Genomic DNA, 15,897 nt, shown 5'->3' with positions numbered 1-15,897 from the left:
CCCCATCACCTGCCCGTCTGCCTCCCACTCGTTTGTTTCTACGGACGTGTTTGCCACTTGGCTTCCTGGCCGAGACACTCTGCTCTCGTTTGGGAACCCGTTTGCAGACCTGGTTGGCGCCTGATTGTCTGGCGGGGCAGAGAGACACTGGGGAGTGGGGCTTAGACAACCCTTTCTGGGTCATTCCACCCCTGATTCCCACCTATGATGTTGTGGAGGCAAAACAAAGACTCTGCCTTTCCAACATGCCCCTAGCAGGGGACAGAGGGACTTAGGGGCTACTGAGCAGAGTCCTAAAGTGGTGATGTGCCTCGTGCAGTGGGCTGCAGAGTGAGATTTGCAAAGGCTCATTTGGCAAAGAGCTGAGACGTCTTAATGGACCGTGGGCGTCCTGTGATCTAACCCACTGGGCGTAATCATAGGATGCATCAGTAGAGATACACTTCTCACATCAGAGGAGGGGATAGCTCTCCGGTAGGCACTTTGAACATCACAGGTTACGTGTGGGCATTTTGCCCAATTTTGGATGCACTGCTAAGATAGTCACTGACAACGCGAAGAGGGGAAGCAGCTCATAGTGGATCCCAGTTCGCATGGTGGTCAGGACTGGAGATGTCAAACGTGTAGCATCTGCGGCCGCGACTGGTGAAACAAGGCCATTCAATTAGCAGCTCTTTCCAGAGTCTCCTCTGGGTTTTAGCGAGTCTTCATAACAACCCTTGGAAAAAGACATTCCCCTCATTTTATTGATGACGAAACTGAGGCTCAAAGAAATTGCCCGAGGTCGCTGCACGACAAGGTTGGAATTTATGGCCGCCTTGCTTAATCTCGAAGCCCGCGTTCTTCCTTCCATGCTAGCGGGAACGCTGGGGTCGTTGACGCCAGTGGCAGGGAAGTGAGGAGGGGGGAAAGACTGGAGCCTGGGGCTCCAGATAGAAAATTAGCACATTTCTTCCCCTTTTCCCCGTCCAGGTGGAGTGCAACTCGAAATTGGATCCAACAAAGACGACTCTCCTCAAGGTACCGACACAGTGAGGGGGGTTGGTGCGAGTTCTCTCTTAGGAACCCCTGGCGGCCGCAAGATTGAGTCGTGCCTGACTGAGGCAGAGCTGGTGGTCAGAAAGCGTAGAAATGATGATTTCACGTGCATGCGTTCACAGACGTCTCTCTGCTGGGTGCTGGCTGGACACCCGAGGCTGTGAAGACGAAAGGGACCCTCTCTGGGACCCCGAGAGTCCGTGGGCTCTGATGAGGGATGGCCCAGAGTTGTGCGGGCAGGGGCTGTGCCAAGGGTGGGGCTGGGGCGTTCCTCCGAGAGGGGCTGGTGCCTGTGGGAGAGGAGAAAACGCCCCCCCCCCCCTCCCCAGGACCATGGAAGAACATCTCCAGCAAGTTCACTAGGCCTTGAGGCCGGGTGGGGGGTGTGAGCCCTCCCTGACCTGACCGCACAATCCAGCCCGGGAGGCGTCTGATGCTTACTGAGGAGGGGGGGGCCTGGTCCCCGTAACTGGCTCTTTATGCACATTTTCTTCCAAGATTCCCTCACCAGGAAATTGCAAGACGGGAAGATGGCAGGCTTCGGGCCTGAGGGGGCCGCTGATGGGCTAAGGCGGGAGCCCCTTTGTCTAAGTTACCCCAACACACCTGTTTGTCTGGACTCCGACAGCATCCGGGCTGCTGTCCCAGGACAGAGATGGACAGGCCACAGTCACTGCTGACAGGGAGAGGGGGAAGGAACATTCTAGAAGGGTGGGTTGGTCTCCTAGTGTCCATAACAAGTACCACCAGCTGGGTGGCTGAAAGTCACAGGAGACTGTTGTCTCCCCATCCGGAGACCGTAAGTCCGAAGTTAGGGTGTCCCTGGCTTGTGGCCACCTCAGTCCCATCTCTGCCTCCGTGCCCCCCAGCCTTCTCCTCTGGGTGTCTCTGTGCCCCAATATCCCCCTGGTTTTAAGGACCACGGTCATTGGATTTAGGGTCCACCCTAATCTTAACTCATTCCGTCTGCAGAGGGCAGGTGACCTGAGAAAAAGTGGCCGATTTGATGGTGGATGGGGATCCAACCCGTTCCAGCCCGATTCCAGACAGACTGTCCCCGCTGCACTCCTCTGCCCGGCTGCCTGGGCCCTGGAGTTAAATTCTGGCGTCCCGTCCCTGCATTCCCTTACCCAGGGAGCCTCAGTTAGCGTGGTCCTGAGGCTAGCCCTCAGGGTCTGGCCTTAAGACTGAGGGCCATGGGATGGCCCGGCCTCAGCCGCTGTCACACACGCCTGCCAGACCTCCGTCTCTCCAAGCCACCTTCACCCCGTCCCACCCTGCCGCCCGGGGTCTCCCGAGCCCTGGGCCCGGCTAATAGTCACACGTGCCTGTGGCACCCTTGACTGAGAGGTGGCAGCTTTAGCTTTGGTGAGTCAGTAGGAACTTTGGAAGCCGCGGCATTTACCAGGGTGACCGGTGAAGAGACCATTAGGCCTCTTAGATGGAGCCGTTTCTTTCTGAGGGAGTAGTTAAAGAGAATGTGCAAACAGGGCCTCATACAGTGAAGGCTTTCGGGTCAGACGGACCCTGGCCAGAGCCTCACCGGGGCTTTGAGCTCTCCCGGCGTCGGCCGTCAGGAAGGCACAGGTCAGTGCCGAGATGGACTGTAACCAGGGCGGCCCTGCTCGGTGGGTATGGGTGTTTCCCCGCCTGTAATGTGCCCAGAGTGGGGGCAGGGCAGCAGCAGGAGGGCGCCCACTTGGAGGTACCCCTCTTCTGGGGCGTCTGGCACTAACCAGCTTCCCTCTCTCCTAGATGGCGGATTGCGGTGGCCTCCCGCAGATCTCCCAGGTGAGCCCCACCTGCCACCCCTCCCCAGGCGGAGGGCAGGTGCCTCTGTGGCCTGTTACTACCCCCTCGTCCCCCGCCTCCTGCCTGTCCCCCACCCCACCGTCACATCCGCTCACACTGTGGACGCGTTACTGTCTATACACGGTGCTTGCACATCAGGGCTTCGCGCAAGGAAAATAGGAACCCCCGGGGGTTAGATAACACCGGGGTTCACAGGCGTGGAGGGGTTCGGTTGCACAGACGCAGCTTGGCAACCGTGGACCAGAATCTAGATGAACCTGACCTCAAAGGCCACGGGCTTCTGCTGGAGTTCAAGGCCCGGGCAGAGGGGGCAGGCAGGAGGTGAAAACAGAGTGTGTGTTCATGTATGTGTGTGGGTGTGAACACGTGCGTGTGTGTGTGTGCAGACGTATAAACATATCAATCAGCACAGGGCGTTTGCCGCACCGTCACTGGACCCTCCAGTTCCCCACCTGTAAATAATCCCACCAGCCTAACAGTGGATGGACTTTTTAATCTATGTCCTTGATTGTATATTATTATAGTTCTCTGCTCTGTCTTAAAATGAAACATTGTGTGACTTTTTGGTCGTCCTTTCCACCCATCTGTGGAAGAGGATGGAATGATGCCTTTTCTGTCTTCCCTTTCTTCCTGCCATCCTCAAAGGGGCTTCAGAGCTTCTGTAATCTGGCGGCAGTCGAATCTGGCTCTTCCTCTAGCTGTATGTACCCTTCGCCCCTGCCCCGCTGAGCTCCCTGGGGAGCCTCCTTTGCCGCCGTGGGCACGCGCCTGGGGTTTGTCTCACCTGCCAGGGTGCTGGGGGGGACGAGACTGAGGGCACAGAGCATCAGAGGCGTAAGTCCACATCAGGCTAACTTTTCCTCCCAGTGGGTCTCCCCAGCGGGTGATCCAGGTCGGACCCCTGTGTGCCTGGCGAGGGGCTTCTTATCCATGAGCCTGTTGTCCGGACAGCGAACCCAGGTTGGGGAGATCGACCAAACCAAACTTAGATTCACAGAGGGGAGAAGGGCCGTGTGCCCTCCTCAGTAATGGACCAGGACCTGACATAAATATTTGAGGAGTGTTTTGTTTTGTTTTGTTTTGTTTTTGTTTTTAACCCCAGGTATATATTACCTCTCATCGTCTAGGTACAACATAATCCACACCCATCAATAAAAATGCGAAAATGTGGGTGAATAAGAGAATAATTTACAAACAAGCTTTACTCGCTTCTGATCTCCTTTTATAGTTCCATACGTTTTTTTTCCTTACTTTAAGCAAAATTCGTATCATTTTGCGTGTATATTTTTCATCTGTCCACGTAACTTGCTATCTCAGAGCCCTCCTCCTTTAGTTAAAAAACGCTCTGTATTTTTTTTTAAGTTTATGTATTTATTTTGAGAGAGAGAGAGAGTACGAGTGGGAGAGGGGCAGAGAGAGAGAGGGGGAGAGAGAATCCCAAGCAGGCTCTGTGCTGTCGGTGCGGAACCTAACGTGGGGCTCGAAGCCACAAACCGCGAGATCGTGACCTGAGCCAAAATCACGAGTCAGATGCTTAACCAACTGAGCCACCCAGGCGCCCCTCTGTGTAATTTGTTTTTAATGACAGGACAAAATGCCGCTGCACAGATACACTGTAATTGATTTTTCCTGACGCCCTATTGCCGGACACGTATAAGTTATTTCTGGTGCTTCAGAGATCCCTGCGGTGCTACAGAGGTCAGTTCTCTGATTAATTTCATGTGGCCCCACCAGTTTCAAGGATTGTCTGGTGGAAAAGGGAGAGTCTCAGCTCTGAGTCCCCCAGAGAGCCGGCGATGGCTGAGAGGTTCATCTGGCTGCCCCCGGAGCTGTCCCAACAGAAAACAGCCTTCTCTTTGGGGGTAGTGAAGTGTTTCACTGGGGATCGGAAGAAGAGATCCCCGAGAAGTCGATTTCTGCATCAGGTGGATCCTGGATCTTGACTCATTGCTCTAGACCTTCTCTCACTGCAAGCCCCTCCCTCCAGAACTCTGTACAGAGGTAGAGGCACAAGTGGCCGTTGGTGGCTCGGTTATGCTCTCCGTCGTGTCCCCCTCTGCTGCCACTAGAAAAGGACAAAATCCTTTCGGTGTTTTATCTGCTGTTGTGTTATGCCTGTCTGACAGCTGGGAGAAGCCAGAGAAGGATGGGGTGTCCCAGCCATCAGAGGGAACAGATGGGCTCCCAGCAGAGCCCTGCTTAGACATAAGTGTGAGTTAATACCCGCACATTAGCAGTGGAAGCTTTATCCATGCAGCCTGCCCCCAAGATTCCTGCTGAGACGGCGCAACTCCAGGACGGGCTAGGGAGAGAGGGGCCAGTTTTCCTTCCATTTGACCTCCCTCCCTCTCCCTCTCCCTCCACCCGCCTTCCCTTCTTCCTTTCTCTGTGTGAAATGAGAACAGATCCAACCCTAACCGTAGTTAAAGCACATTATGAATGTGTGGCAACAGCTGAACCAGCCCAGGCTTCCGGGAGACCAGTTCAAGGAGGACCGTTTACCGTGTAATCCCTCCCCTTTCTGCCCTTACGAGTTGGGTGCGAGTTTACGGAGGCCGTTCCCATCCTTCATTCCATTTGAAAGGGGAACAGTCCTTAGGGATGAGAAGAGCAAGTATTTATTGCAGTGTCACGAAAGGGGAAAGATTGTTTCTGCCGCCATGCTGGCACGGAAGTCCCTGGCTGCCTGCAGCCCCGACTTGTACCTCTTGTCACTTGCTTACCATTGTCACACAAACCCCAGAGGACATCTTGAGCCCAGTCTCTCTTTTAAATGACATGTGGCTCTTGGTAGAATAGTGGCAGGAGTTGGTGGAGGTGGGCGGGAGCACTGCCTCTGCTGATGACTTCTTCACGGGGTAGGAGGAGTAAGAGGAGAATAGACCCAGGGCATTGCATTTGAGAGTAGTAGTTGATTCAGACTGTGAATATGGCCTTTACTTGGGAGCATTCACCCCCCAGTTCGGATTAAATTAAATTTGGGGGAGTAATTGGTAGAACCGGGTGTGTTCTTGGCATTCCCAACTCATTTCACTCACAGTAGCCCCACTGATTTGATTAACTGGTTGGCCTGACTATCCATCCATCTCTCCATCCATCCATCCATCCTTCCTTCTTCCATTTTTTTCTGGTCTTCCGTCTGTCCATCCTTTCTTTTCATCCATCTGTCGATCCTCCTTACTTATATCCGTCAGTCTTACTTCCCTTTTAGTTATTCACCATCGTTTCTTCCTTCCATCTCTCCAGCCATCCAGCCTGCTCTTGAGGCTGAGAAGGAACTGCCTTGAGAACACAGAGTTTAGAAAGCCCTGGATTAATCCGTAGGACCCACCCACCGCTAACTAATGACAGGACCTTGGACGGATTATTTGCCTCCATGACTATTCAGCAATGAAATCTATGTGAAAACGGCACCAACCTCGTATAGTTGTTGTCAGGGGAAAATGAGGTAGTGCCACAAATGCCCTCAGCACCGCGGGTGGCACATGATGTTGGTGCCCTTACATTCTAGAGGCTGAGTTAGACACATCAGCTTATCAGTGTAGTCTTCTTTATAGAACCTCTCAGAAGAAAGCGTGGCTCTCTGTTCTTGTTTCACAGGCGAGGTCGTATAACCTGATCAACCCCCACCCCCACCCCAGCTACGAAGTGAATTTGAAATTTTTCTCCCCAGCCAGAGCTGACTTTGGTCCCCGTAGTATCTCATCGCCTTCCCTTTCCTTTTGTGTGTTGTTCTAACAACATGTGGTGGCCTTCTCCCTCGGGTCAAGCTCTTCAGCGAAGGTGACCACGGACACAGCTCCACGAGGCCATTCATGGTCTGGACCTCCGGTGACTGACCGCACTCTCTCTCTTTTTGTCTCTTGCAGCCGGCCAAGCTCGCGGAGGCCTTCAAGTACTTCGTGCAGGGCATGGGATACAGTAAGTGTGGCATTTCCAAGCAGGTGGTAGGTGGAGGGCAGGTGTGGGAATTGAAAATACGATGACCCGAACCGGGTTTGGATGAGTACTCTGTGTCACCTTGGCCACCTTCAGCTTTTTGCAAACTGGGAAGGTCAGGAGAAGAAATATTTAGGTGTGTGGAGGACGGAGGGCAGCGTAGAAATTCTAGCGTCTCCTTTATACCACAGGGGCTTCTTCTGTCTCCACTGATGAGCAAAAGTTGTTTTACAGCAGGGAATTTTCTGTAGATTTAGCTGAGGACTAGCTCGTTAAGCACCAGGAAGACAAGAGCGAAGCCATGAAAACCTTTTACCTGTTGCCTACATGCTTTCTTAAGAGCCTTCCAGTCGTAGGTGATGATGATGGTGTTGATGCTGATGATGAAAGAGCGTTAGTACATCCTTCATTTTTTCTCGTTTCGTCATCGCGACCATCCTATGAGAATACCCTTCTCTCGTTTCACAAGTGATGGCCCTAGGCTTTGAGACCTGAAGCAAGGAGCAGAGTGGGGATCTCTGAAAGTTCTTTGAAAACTGTAAAGCTTCTGTGCCGGCAGGTGAGAAAGTCGCTTCTGCTCAAGACAGTGTGTCTTTGCTAACCCATTAGATTAGGGAATTGAAGGATAAATACGAGCATAATTCAAGACCTTGTGGTTTCTCACTTGATGACTATAGTTTGTTGGACACCTACAGCCCTTGTTCATAAATGCAGTCCCGTGACCAGAACAGGCAATGCCGAGTTCAAGCAGCTGGGTTCCAGCCACAGGGGGTGCCCGTTGACGTGTGAGCCATGATGGGGTCCTTTTGACTCTTTCTGCCTACTGTGTAGAATTATAATTTATGTGCCCATCTTAACTAGGAAGTCTGAATGTCTAATCTCTTCTGGGTTTTTTTTCCCCTCCCCCCTCTGAGACTGAAACTATTTGTTCATTTAAAATAGTAATGACGTGTTTGGTAAACTGACCACAGTCTTAAGATTGGCCTCAGCCATGTTTAGTTTCTAGAGAGGCCAAGAGCTGCTGAGCCTGATTTATATACTTCGGGCAGAGTCTGTGTCCCGAGGTGCCCTATCCCAACAGAAAACATCTGCCTGTGGGTCTCCTGCCTTTTGATCCGCTTTCCCCACAGGAAAGTGCGCGGGCAGAGACGGTGCCTGGAGGATGCCGTCGGGCAGGCTTCATTTACCTGGCAGGGCGTGTGTCATGATTCGTTTGTCTTGGGCCTGCCCTGGGTTTGGATTTCTGCCTTGAAAGTGTATTCTGGGGAGAAAGGAAGTGAAAGGCAGGTTTTGTTCCATCCGACACACACACACACACACACCAGCTTCTATTTCCAGAAAGCTGAAGCATCCGGCAGGTTACAGGGGAAGACGGCAGGAAGGCATTTAGTCCCAGAGGCGTCAGCCACAGAAAAAGCGCGTCGTCGTCTACTCGAGTGCCTGCCTGTTCAAGCTGGGCCAGGCCTGGCTAGCTCTTTGCCCCCGTGACACCGTTCTGTAGTCGCCAGGGCCCCGCCAAGGTCGGCCAGACTCTCAGATTTGGGGTTGAGGAGTAGGTGAGTGGCAGAGGTGAGAATGATCTCACTTCTCTCTGGATTTAAACACTAGCTCTTTGAGAAGGGAATTCAGTACAGCAAAGACGAATTCTCTTTGTGGGTATGTGTCCCAGAAAGCCAACTCCCACGCCCATGGGGCGAATAATGTGCCACCTCAGATGGCAATGTCTGTTGTTCAGCGTGGCCTTCGCAGTGATGCTTTATTTGGGTGATGTGCTAGCTTCCTGTAGCTGCCCTGAGAGCTCCCCACACCCTGGATGGCTTAAAAAAGCAGAAATTTATTCTCTCATACTGCTAGGGTTCTAGGAAGCCAGAGGTCCAAAATCAAGAGAGATGCAGGGTCATGCTCCCCTCAGAGGTTCTAGAAGGCTCTTTCCTTGCCTCATCTCAGCTTCTGGTGGGAGCTGGAAGTCTCTGGTGTTCCCTGGCTTGTAGCCACATTACTCCCATCTCTGCTCTGTGGTCACGTGGCCTTCTTCCCTGTGTGTGTGTGTGTGTGTGTGTGTGTGTGTGTGCACGCACGCGTGCGTTTTGCAGGGCTGTTCTGTCTCCTCTTCTGAGGAACCAGCCATTGCATTAGAGCTCACCCTAATCCGGTATGGCCTCACCTTGTCCTATTGGCAAGGACCCTATCTCCATTCTAAGATTCTGGTCGATATGACTGGGGGGGGGGGGGGAGGGGGAGGGGCAGGGTTCAGTCCTGTACTTCCTTTCACTTTCTCAGCCACCTGCTACGTGCAAGGGCATTTTCAGTCCCAAAGAGTGGACGGTGCCATTGATCGTTCCTGGAAGCTCACGGGCTTCTCTGGAAGAGATGGCAGGTGATGGCTGGGCCGCAGACTTGCTGTGTGGCCGCGGTTCCCCCACCTGTGGCGGATGGGTATCAGCCCAGCCGGCCTGGACGATCTTCCCCACTCCAGAGGTTGTGGGTGGTAGGGGGTTGTGGTATACGGGCACACACGTGGGTTTTGCTGCCAGGGGATTGGCATTCCCATGTTACTGAAGGTGACGGAGGGCTCCGAGCCGGACTCTTCCAGAGTCACACAGCTGTGAAACAAGCGGCAGATTTGGGATTCAGACCCACCTGTAGGTTCAAGCCACCGTGTGGCCGTCGGTCCTTACCCCCATCAGAGCCTCACTTGTCCACCTCTGTGAGCGGATACAGGGAGGACAGAGAGCCTGGTGGCCGGATCGCCCCAAGGATGGACAGGCCAGGCACGAGGAGGCACCGTTGCCGACGGGCAGGTGCCTCTGAGGTTCTCCCCTCCCTAACCCGGTGCCCCCCACCCCTCTCTCCCCAGTGCCCTCGGCCAGCATGACCCGCCTGATGCGCTCCCGCACGGCCTCCGGCTCCAGTGTCACGTCCCTGGAGGGCGCCCGCAGCCGCTCCCACACCAGCGAGGGCACCCGCAGCCGCTCCCACACCAGCGAGGGTGCTCGCCTGGACATCACCCCCAACTCCGGGGCCACCGGCAACAACGCCGGGCCCAAGTCCATGGAGGTGTCCTGCTAGGCGGCCTGCGCCGTGGCCGTCCCCGGACTCTGGGCTCACGCAACCGCCCTTCCTCCAGCCCTTCCCGCCCTGCCTGCCACACCACACGTAACTTGTATTAACCCAAAGCTTATGGTGTAAGACAGCTCTGGGGGGACAAAGTTAGACCGGGTTTGTCGAGGGCGCCTCTCCCATCAGGGCAGGGCGGGCAGACCAAAGGAAAAGAAGCATCTCAGTGTCCTGTGCTCATTGGCGGGTGGCCTGGCGGCCACCCTCTTACCCTCCCTCAGAGACGCCAAACTGCCAAAAACAAGACGCACCGCCCTAGACGCTTCCTAAATCCAGGCCTAGGCTGGTTCTAACGGGCATTTTGTCGGAAGCCCAGCCCCTCTACTTCCTGTTTCCTCTCCAACTAAAGAACAACTGACCCAGTTCCTGGAAACAAAACCCCGTTCTGATTTGGGTAGGGGGAGAGCCGCGGATGGTGGGGAGCTCTTTTAACTCAGCAAAACAGGAAGCGGGAAAGAGGTGGACTTTCTGTGGAGGCTAGAACGCTTGGAAAAACAAATCTACGCAGTGAAACGTGAAGAAGTAGGTTTTTCAAGTTCGTGTATATATCCACTTTTTAATGCCGAAACACACAAGCCTGCTTTTCTGGCATCCTTTCAATGGGTGGTGAAAGCGGGCGACAAAATCTCCGGGCTTTCCCAGAGAAACAGTCTTGGCAAACATTGGTATCGTGAATTCAAGTCTTTGGCTCAGCTGTCTTGCCTCCTCCACAGCCCCAGCTTCCTACCCCAAGTTCATGAGTGAGTGATCATGTTGTTTGTGGGGAAGATCATTTAGGTTTGCACTTGCTTTCTTTGAAATGGAGGGAAACATTCCAAACAGCTGTACCTGGACGTGATGAGTCTCCACGCATTGGGGGGGGTGGGGGGTGGGAGGGGGGAGCAGGGGCAGGGGAGTGGGGGTGGGGGGCTGTTTGGGTTATTAGATATACGGGATTTCTGTGGTTGTGATGGGATCCAGTACAATTGTGATTGCAGTCGATCCCGCCCTGGTTCCCGGGAATCTTGTGTGATTGAGTGAAATCCGGTTTCCGATCTTTGACAACTGGGGTTGAGTCTGAACTTGACGGCTGAGTGTTTCTGACCTGGTAACGTCACTGGATCTGCGGGTAGAACTGTTCTGCTCTTGTAGGGGGTGGGGATTCACACAGGGAGTGGTGGCTGAGAAGATGTAAGGATTCTGGAAAGTTCCATGGGATTTCCTTCCCTCTCCTGCCGTCCCCTCTTCCCTGCCCCTCTAACCTTTCGCTGAATGGGGCGGCACCACTGACATTTTTGGGCAACGTGAGCATAGCTGTCAAATTCCTATACTACTGCCTTTTGATTTCATTTGGCTAACCATTTCTTATAGGAAGTTTGATCAGAGTGGATGGATGGTTGCGAATCAGCCGCTGGGGCCTGGTGCTTTCTGGGACCCTAGAGTTGGTAGAAGGAAGTATTCAAGGCTTCCAGGTTGCTTGAGGGGCAGTGACTCAGTTTACCGCGCCTGCCACCTGGGAGGCTTCCCCTGACCTGTGCAGAAAGGTCAGGGGTCAGGGCAGGAGTGGCTGAATCCAGACAGGAAAAAATGTTGTGTACAAGGCTTTCCAGAGGAGTTTCTTAATGAGATATTTGTATTTATTTCCAGACCAATAAATTTGTAACTTTGCAGTGGCTTGTGTCTTTTTCCTCTGAGAGATCGTGTGTGTGTGTGTGTGTGTGTGTGTGTGTGTGTGTGTGTGTAGCCCCACCGTATAGGGAGGGGTCCTTCCTTACCTGGGACCTCCTGACACCTATCTTGGAGCATTGCTGTCCCATAAGAATATGAAGCAAGCTGCAGATGTTAAGTGTAAATTTTCCAATAACCACATTCTAAAAGGAAGAGACAAATGAAATTAATTTTAATAATATATTTCACTTAACCCCAGCATATCCAAAATATTACCAGTCCAACATAGAATCCATATAACAACTAATAAGGTATTTCAGCATCTTTATACTAAGAAAACAGTGAGTATTTCACACCATAGCATCTCTCAATTCAGACCAGCCCCATTTCAGGGGCTCAGTACCTTGGGCCAGCACCGTGACAAAGGGTTAAAGCTTTTCAAGCTATATTTAGAAGGGAAAAAAAAATTTTTTTTTTTTTTTACGTTTTATTTTTATTACAGGAAAGCATGTGATAAGACCACTCCCTTCTCACCGCCAGTGACAATTGCTATAATGTGTGTTTCCACTGCACTGAAAAATTAAAAAGTTAAAAAAAAAAGTAAACACAACAGGTTTTAGTATAACCTCCCATTTTTATTTAGGCTTTTTAGGCTTGGTTTCAAATTTACAGAACAATTGCAAACCTAGCGCCGAGTTCCCATAGACACCCAGTTTCCCGATTCGTAATATCTTCCTTTATTGTAATTGAGCACAACTAAAAAATCGACACTGGCACATTGCTATGAGCAGAGCTCCACACTTTACTGGAATTTCCCTAGCTTCCGTCCCAGGATCCCATCCAGGCTGCCACATTACATGCAGTCCTCATGCCTCCTCAACTTCCCCTGGCTTATAACTGAGTCTCAGACTTTCCTGGCTTTTGATGACCTTTTTGAGAAGCCCTCGTCAGGCATTTTGTAGAATGTTCCTCGATTAAGGTTTCTGTGGTACTTTTCTCATGGCTCAAGGGGGGTGGTGGGTTTTTGGAACGAAGACCACAGAGGCAAAGTGCCAGGCGATCAGCATGACGGGTCAACGAAAGAGTTACCCCGGATGCGGTTGACCTTGAGCACCTGGCCGAGGCTGTGGTTCCCAGGGTTCTCCACTGCCCTGTTACTTCTTCCACTGTCCCACATTCGTCCTGTGGAAGGAAGTCACTAAACGCAGCCTCTGCTCAAGCCCACCTCCCCTTTTTAAAATGTTTTTAATGTTTATTTTTGAAAGGGGGTGGGGGGTGAAGACAGAGGGAGACGCAGAACCCGAAGCAGGCTCCAGGCTCCGAGCTGTCAGCACAGAGCCTGATGCGGGGCTCGAGCTCACGAGCTGTGAGATCATGACCTGAGCTAAAGTCGGACGTTTAACCAACTGAGCCACCCAGGCGCCCCGTCCACCTCCCCTTTTAAATAGCTATCTTGCTGTTACTGGTATTGGCTTTTCTTCACTGGAAGAGTTTCTTAGAGTGTGCTACTCACTGAAAACTTGAAGTCTGCATTATGGTGGATACACTGTCATTTCAGAAACTGATTTGGAATGGCAAGGAGTTAGTTAGCACAGTGCAGAAGGGCAAGAAGGCATTCCCAGCCAAGGGGCCAGTGTGGACGCCAGAGGATGGAAGACGAGTGCCTTTGTGAGGAGCCTGTAGTGTAGACCGGGGCAGGTGACCTTGGAGGCTGGCAGGCAGTGAGGCAGTAAGAGTTGTATACGTGTAAGATGACGATTCCATTAGAGTCATGTGTAACTACCCAAATGTGACCACTGTGTGACGTAATAGCTTATGCTTCTTTATTAAGTTGAATAGTGGCGTTGGGGCAGATCTCAACAGAATTTCTAGGTAGTGATAAGCATAAGAATATCTTGAGATATCTGCCAACCGGTGATACTGGGGTTCGTTGCCTATGCTTAAACGGAAGAGTGTGCTAAACCACAGTTAGACTGAACACAGAGATGCATTTGACCCTCATCCTAGTACGTGGCCCCTGAATTCTATCCCCGGACTGCTGGTCGGGAGACCTCAGGGTAAAGAGCTAGAGCGACCTCCTGCTCTATCTAGCTGCAGGAGAAGTTTTTTCCAATTGGCAAGAAGCACCTTCTCTGTGTCAGGTCCTGTGAGGGAGTCAGAACAGAGAAAGGGCAGGTGATGGTAAAGCCGAGAAGCAAGTTCCATAGCAGCAGGTGCATACATCAGCTTTGGGGAGTGGGGGCATGGCACAGACCCCCACTGGACCCGCTGGGCTCAGCTCCTCGGGGCTCGGGCTTCCAGGGCGGGCGTGAACTGTTACAGGGGTTTGCATGCACCAGCAGCTACCGAGAGATAGGATACCCAGGAGGCTTTTCGCCAGCTGGGAGGTCTATTTTTGTCCTCCTAGCTACTTGTTTTGGTTTCTAGCCCCAGACCCTTGGGTTTCGGTAGTAGTTGGGAGACCAAGTGTGCTCTGAGATGACCCATGTGCAGGATCTGTGGGGACGGCCGAGGGCTTCAACTGTCGCCCTGTTCATTGTCCCTTCTCAGACACAACCTCACTATCCGTCCTTGGATCGGACCCTTGATGTAGCCCCGATCCATCTGGTCACGTACTTGTCTTGGGCTTCATAGGCTGCGGGGAAGTCTTTCAACGTTGTCCCACGTCGATTCCCAAGGCGGAAAGTGAAACCTGGCCTTGTGAGGTTGGAGACCGGATTAGGGAGGGGACCTGGGGAGCACATCAGTTACGTTCTTTGCAAGATCAGATTTCTCTGTGCCTCCAAAGCCCAATAAAATGGTGTCTCTTACCCAAAGGCTGTGACCTTCAGGTTCTTAGATGCGGAACGAATCAGGTCTTTGTGTCTCCTAAGGGAAAGAATAGAATTGATTCAGCTTGATTTCGGTATCCACTTGCTGTCCAATCCACTATAACTGGGTTTGTCCTTCCCAACCCCCTCTCCCCACATGACTGCCTCAGGGGTTCTAAGCAACCGACGTCGTTGTGGCCTGTAAATCGCCATGGGCTGCGCCCAGTTAAATTCATTGACAGCCAAACTCACTGTTTCTGGACAGACCCTTCCTTATCCCTGCTCTGAGAAGTATTTGTTTAATGCCCCTGTGTGACAAGGGCATCCTGCAGACACGGGCCCAGGAGTCCGTGCGGTATTTATGATGTATATCCCCGTAGGTGTCCTTTTCTCCGATATGAGCATTTCTTTGGCATCTCCCGGGCCAGCACAGATGCCCGGCACCAAACAGGAGGCTTTTGTTAAACAGACAAACACTTCCTCGAATGATAGCAATATTTAGCAAGTATTGTTGTTTCCCCTTTTTAGCCTTTATCTGTGAGGATGAGTTATCTTTGCTTCACCGTTACGAAAGCCGAGGCTCAGAGAGACGAAATGGCTTGTCCAGTCATTTCTAAAATAAACTACATCCCTCGCTGCCTTTTAAAACAGTTCACTGAGCACATGACTAATGCAGCCACTATTGACGTCTTGGGATGCTAGAACATCAGTTCGTTCCCTGGACCGGACACAGATGACCTTAAGGCTCTTATTGCTTGTGGGGATATTTGTCTGTTAAATAGTCTCGCCCAGGCTTGGATGACCTGTCTTTCACTGTGTCTTCTCTCTGCTTCTTAATTCTTCTGTCTCGTCCTCTGCTGGCAGGCTGATGCTTCCTCGTGGCTATCAATAAGCCGGCTTTTAACAGCTTCCTCTCCCTCCTGATGGGAGTCATTTTGGCTCAGTTCTCTACTTGGAAGGAACTCAGGTGCAGCAGGACCTTAGACTTCTGAACACGTAGGATGCTTCTGCATTTTTATTTCATCAGGGAGGGGATCGAGAGCACTGAGATCTCGGCCACATGCTTTTTTTTTTTTTTTTTTTTTTTTACCTTCACAATAAAGTGCTCTGGCCATTTTCCCTCCATCCCATTTCGTGAAATTTCACCCACCTGATATCATCAGAAATGTCTCCCCTAATCTACACATTTCTCTTAATCTGGGGCATCTATAGGACTCCATGATCTAAGTTCCAATTTTGAAAAAGGTATGCGTCAGGACAGAAGTGCTCTGGGAAAGGATTCACGTGGCCATTATCCTTTTCTTGGCATTGATTCTTTCCCTATTATAATAGCATGATGTGTTTCGGGGTTAGTGAACGAGGGGGATTTCCCCAGAAGGCATCAAACGTGTCTTTCACCCCATGTACTGGCCATAGGCACATCTATTCACGTGGCTATGCAGGTACTATGTAGTGCCCCGGGTTTGGGAGACAGAAAAGTATGGCACCTTTCCTGCCTTAAAAAAGCAGGGTGTTTAGGGGCACCTGGGTGACT

At 51.9% G+C, this 15,897-nt stretch overlaps 1 protein-coding gene across 3 annotated transcripts in view; it reads left to right on the top strand.

The window, feature by feature from the left end:
* Positions 1-11,555, top strand: part of NDRG1 (N-myc downstream regulated 1) — a 55,167-nt gene extending 43,612 nt beyond the window's left edge. For all 3 annotated transcript variants that reach the window (XM_078441494.2, XM_078441495.2, XM_078441496.2), the window contains 4 exons: positions 973-1,020; positions 2,794-2,829; positions 6,720-6,771; positions 9,647-11,555. In XM_078441494.2, coding sequence (XP_078297620.1) covers positions 973-1,020; positions 2,794-2,829; positions 6,720-6,771; positions 9,647-9,858 — 348 coding nt within the window. In that variant the 3' untranslated portion in view covers positions 9,859-11,555. The remainder of the gene's footprint in view (positions 1-972; positions 1,021-2,793; positions 2,830-6,719; positions 6,772-9,646) is intronic.
* The last annotated feature ends 4,342 nt before the right edge of the window (positions 11,556-15,897 follow it).

The sequence above is a fragment of the Panthera onca genome, chromosome F2 (assembly GCF_046562875.1).
Source record: "Panthera onca isolate mPanOnc1 chromosome F2, mPanOnc1 haplotype 2, whole genome shotgun sequence".
Classification (NCBI taxonomy): Eukaryota; Metazoa; Chordata; class Mammalia; order Carnivora; family Felidae; genus Panthera; species Panthera onca.
The sequence above is the reverse complement of the archived record's forward strand: the minus strand, read 5'-3'. Positions and strand labels throughout refer to the sequence as shown.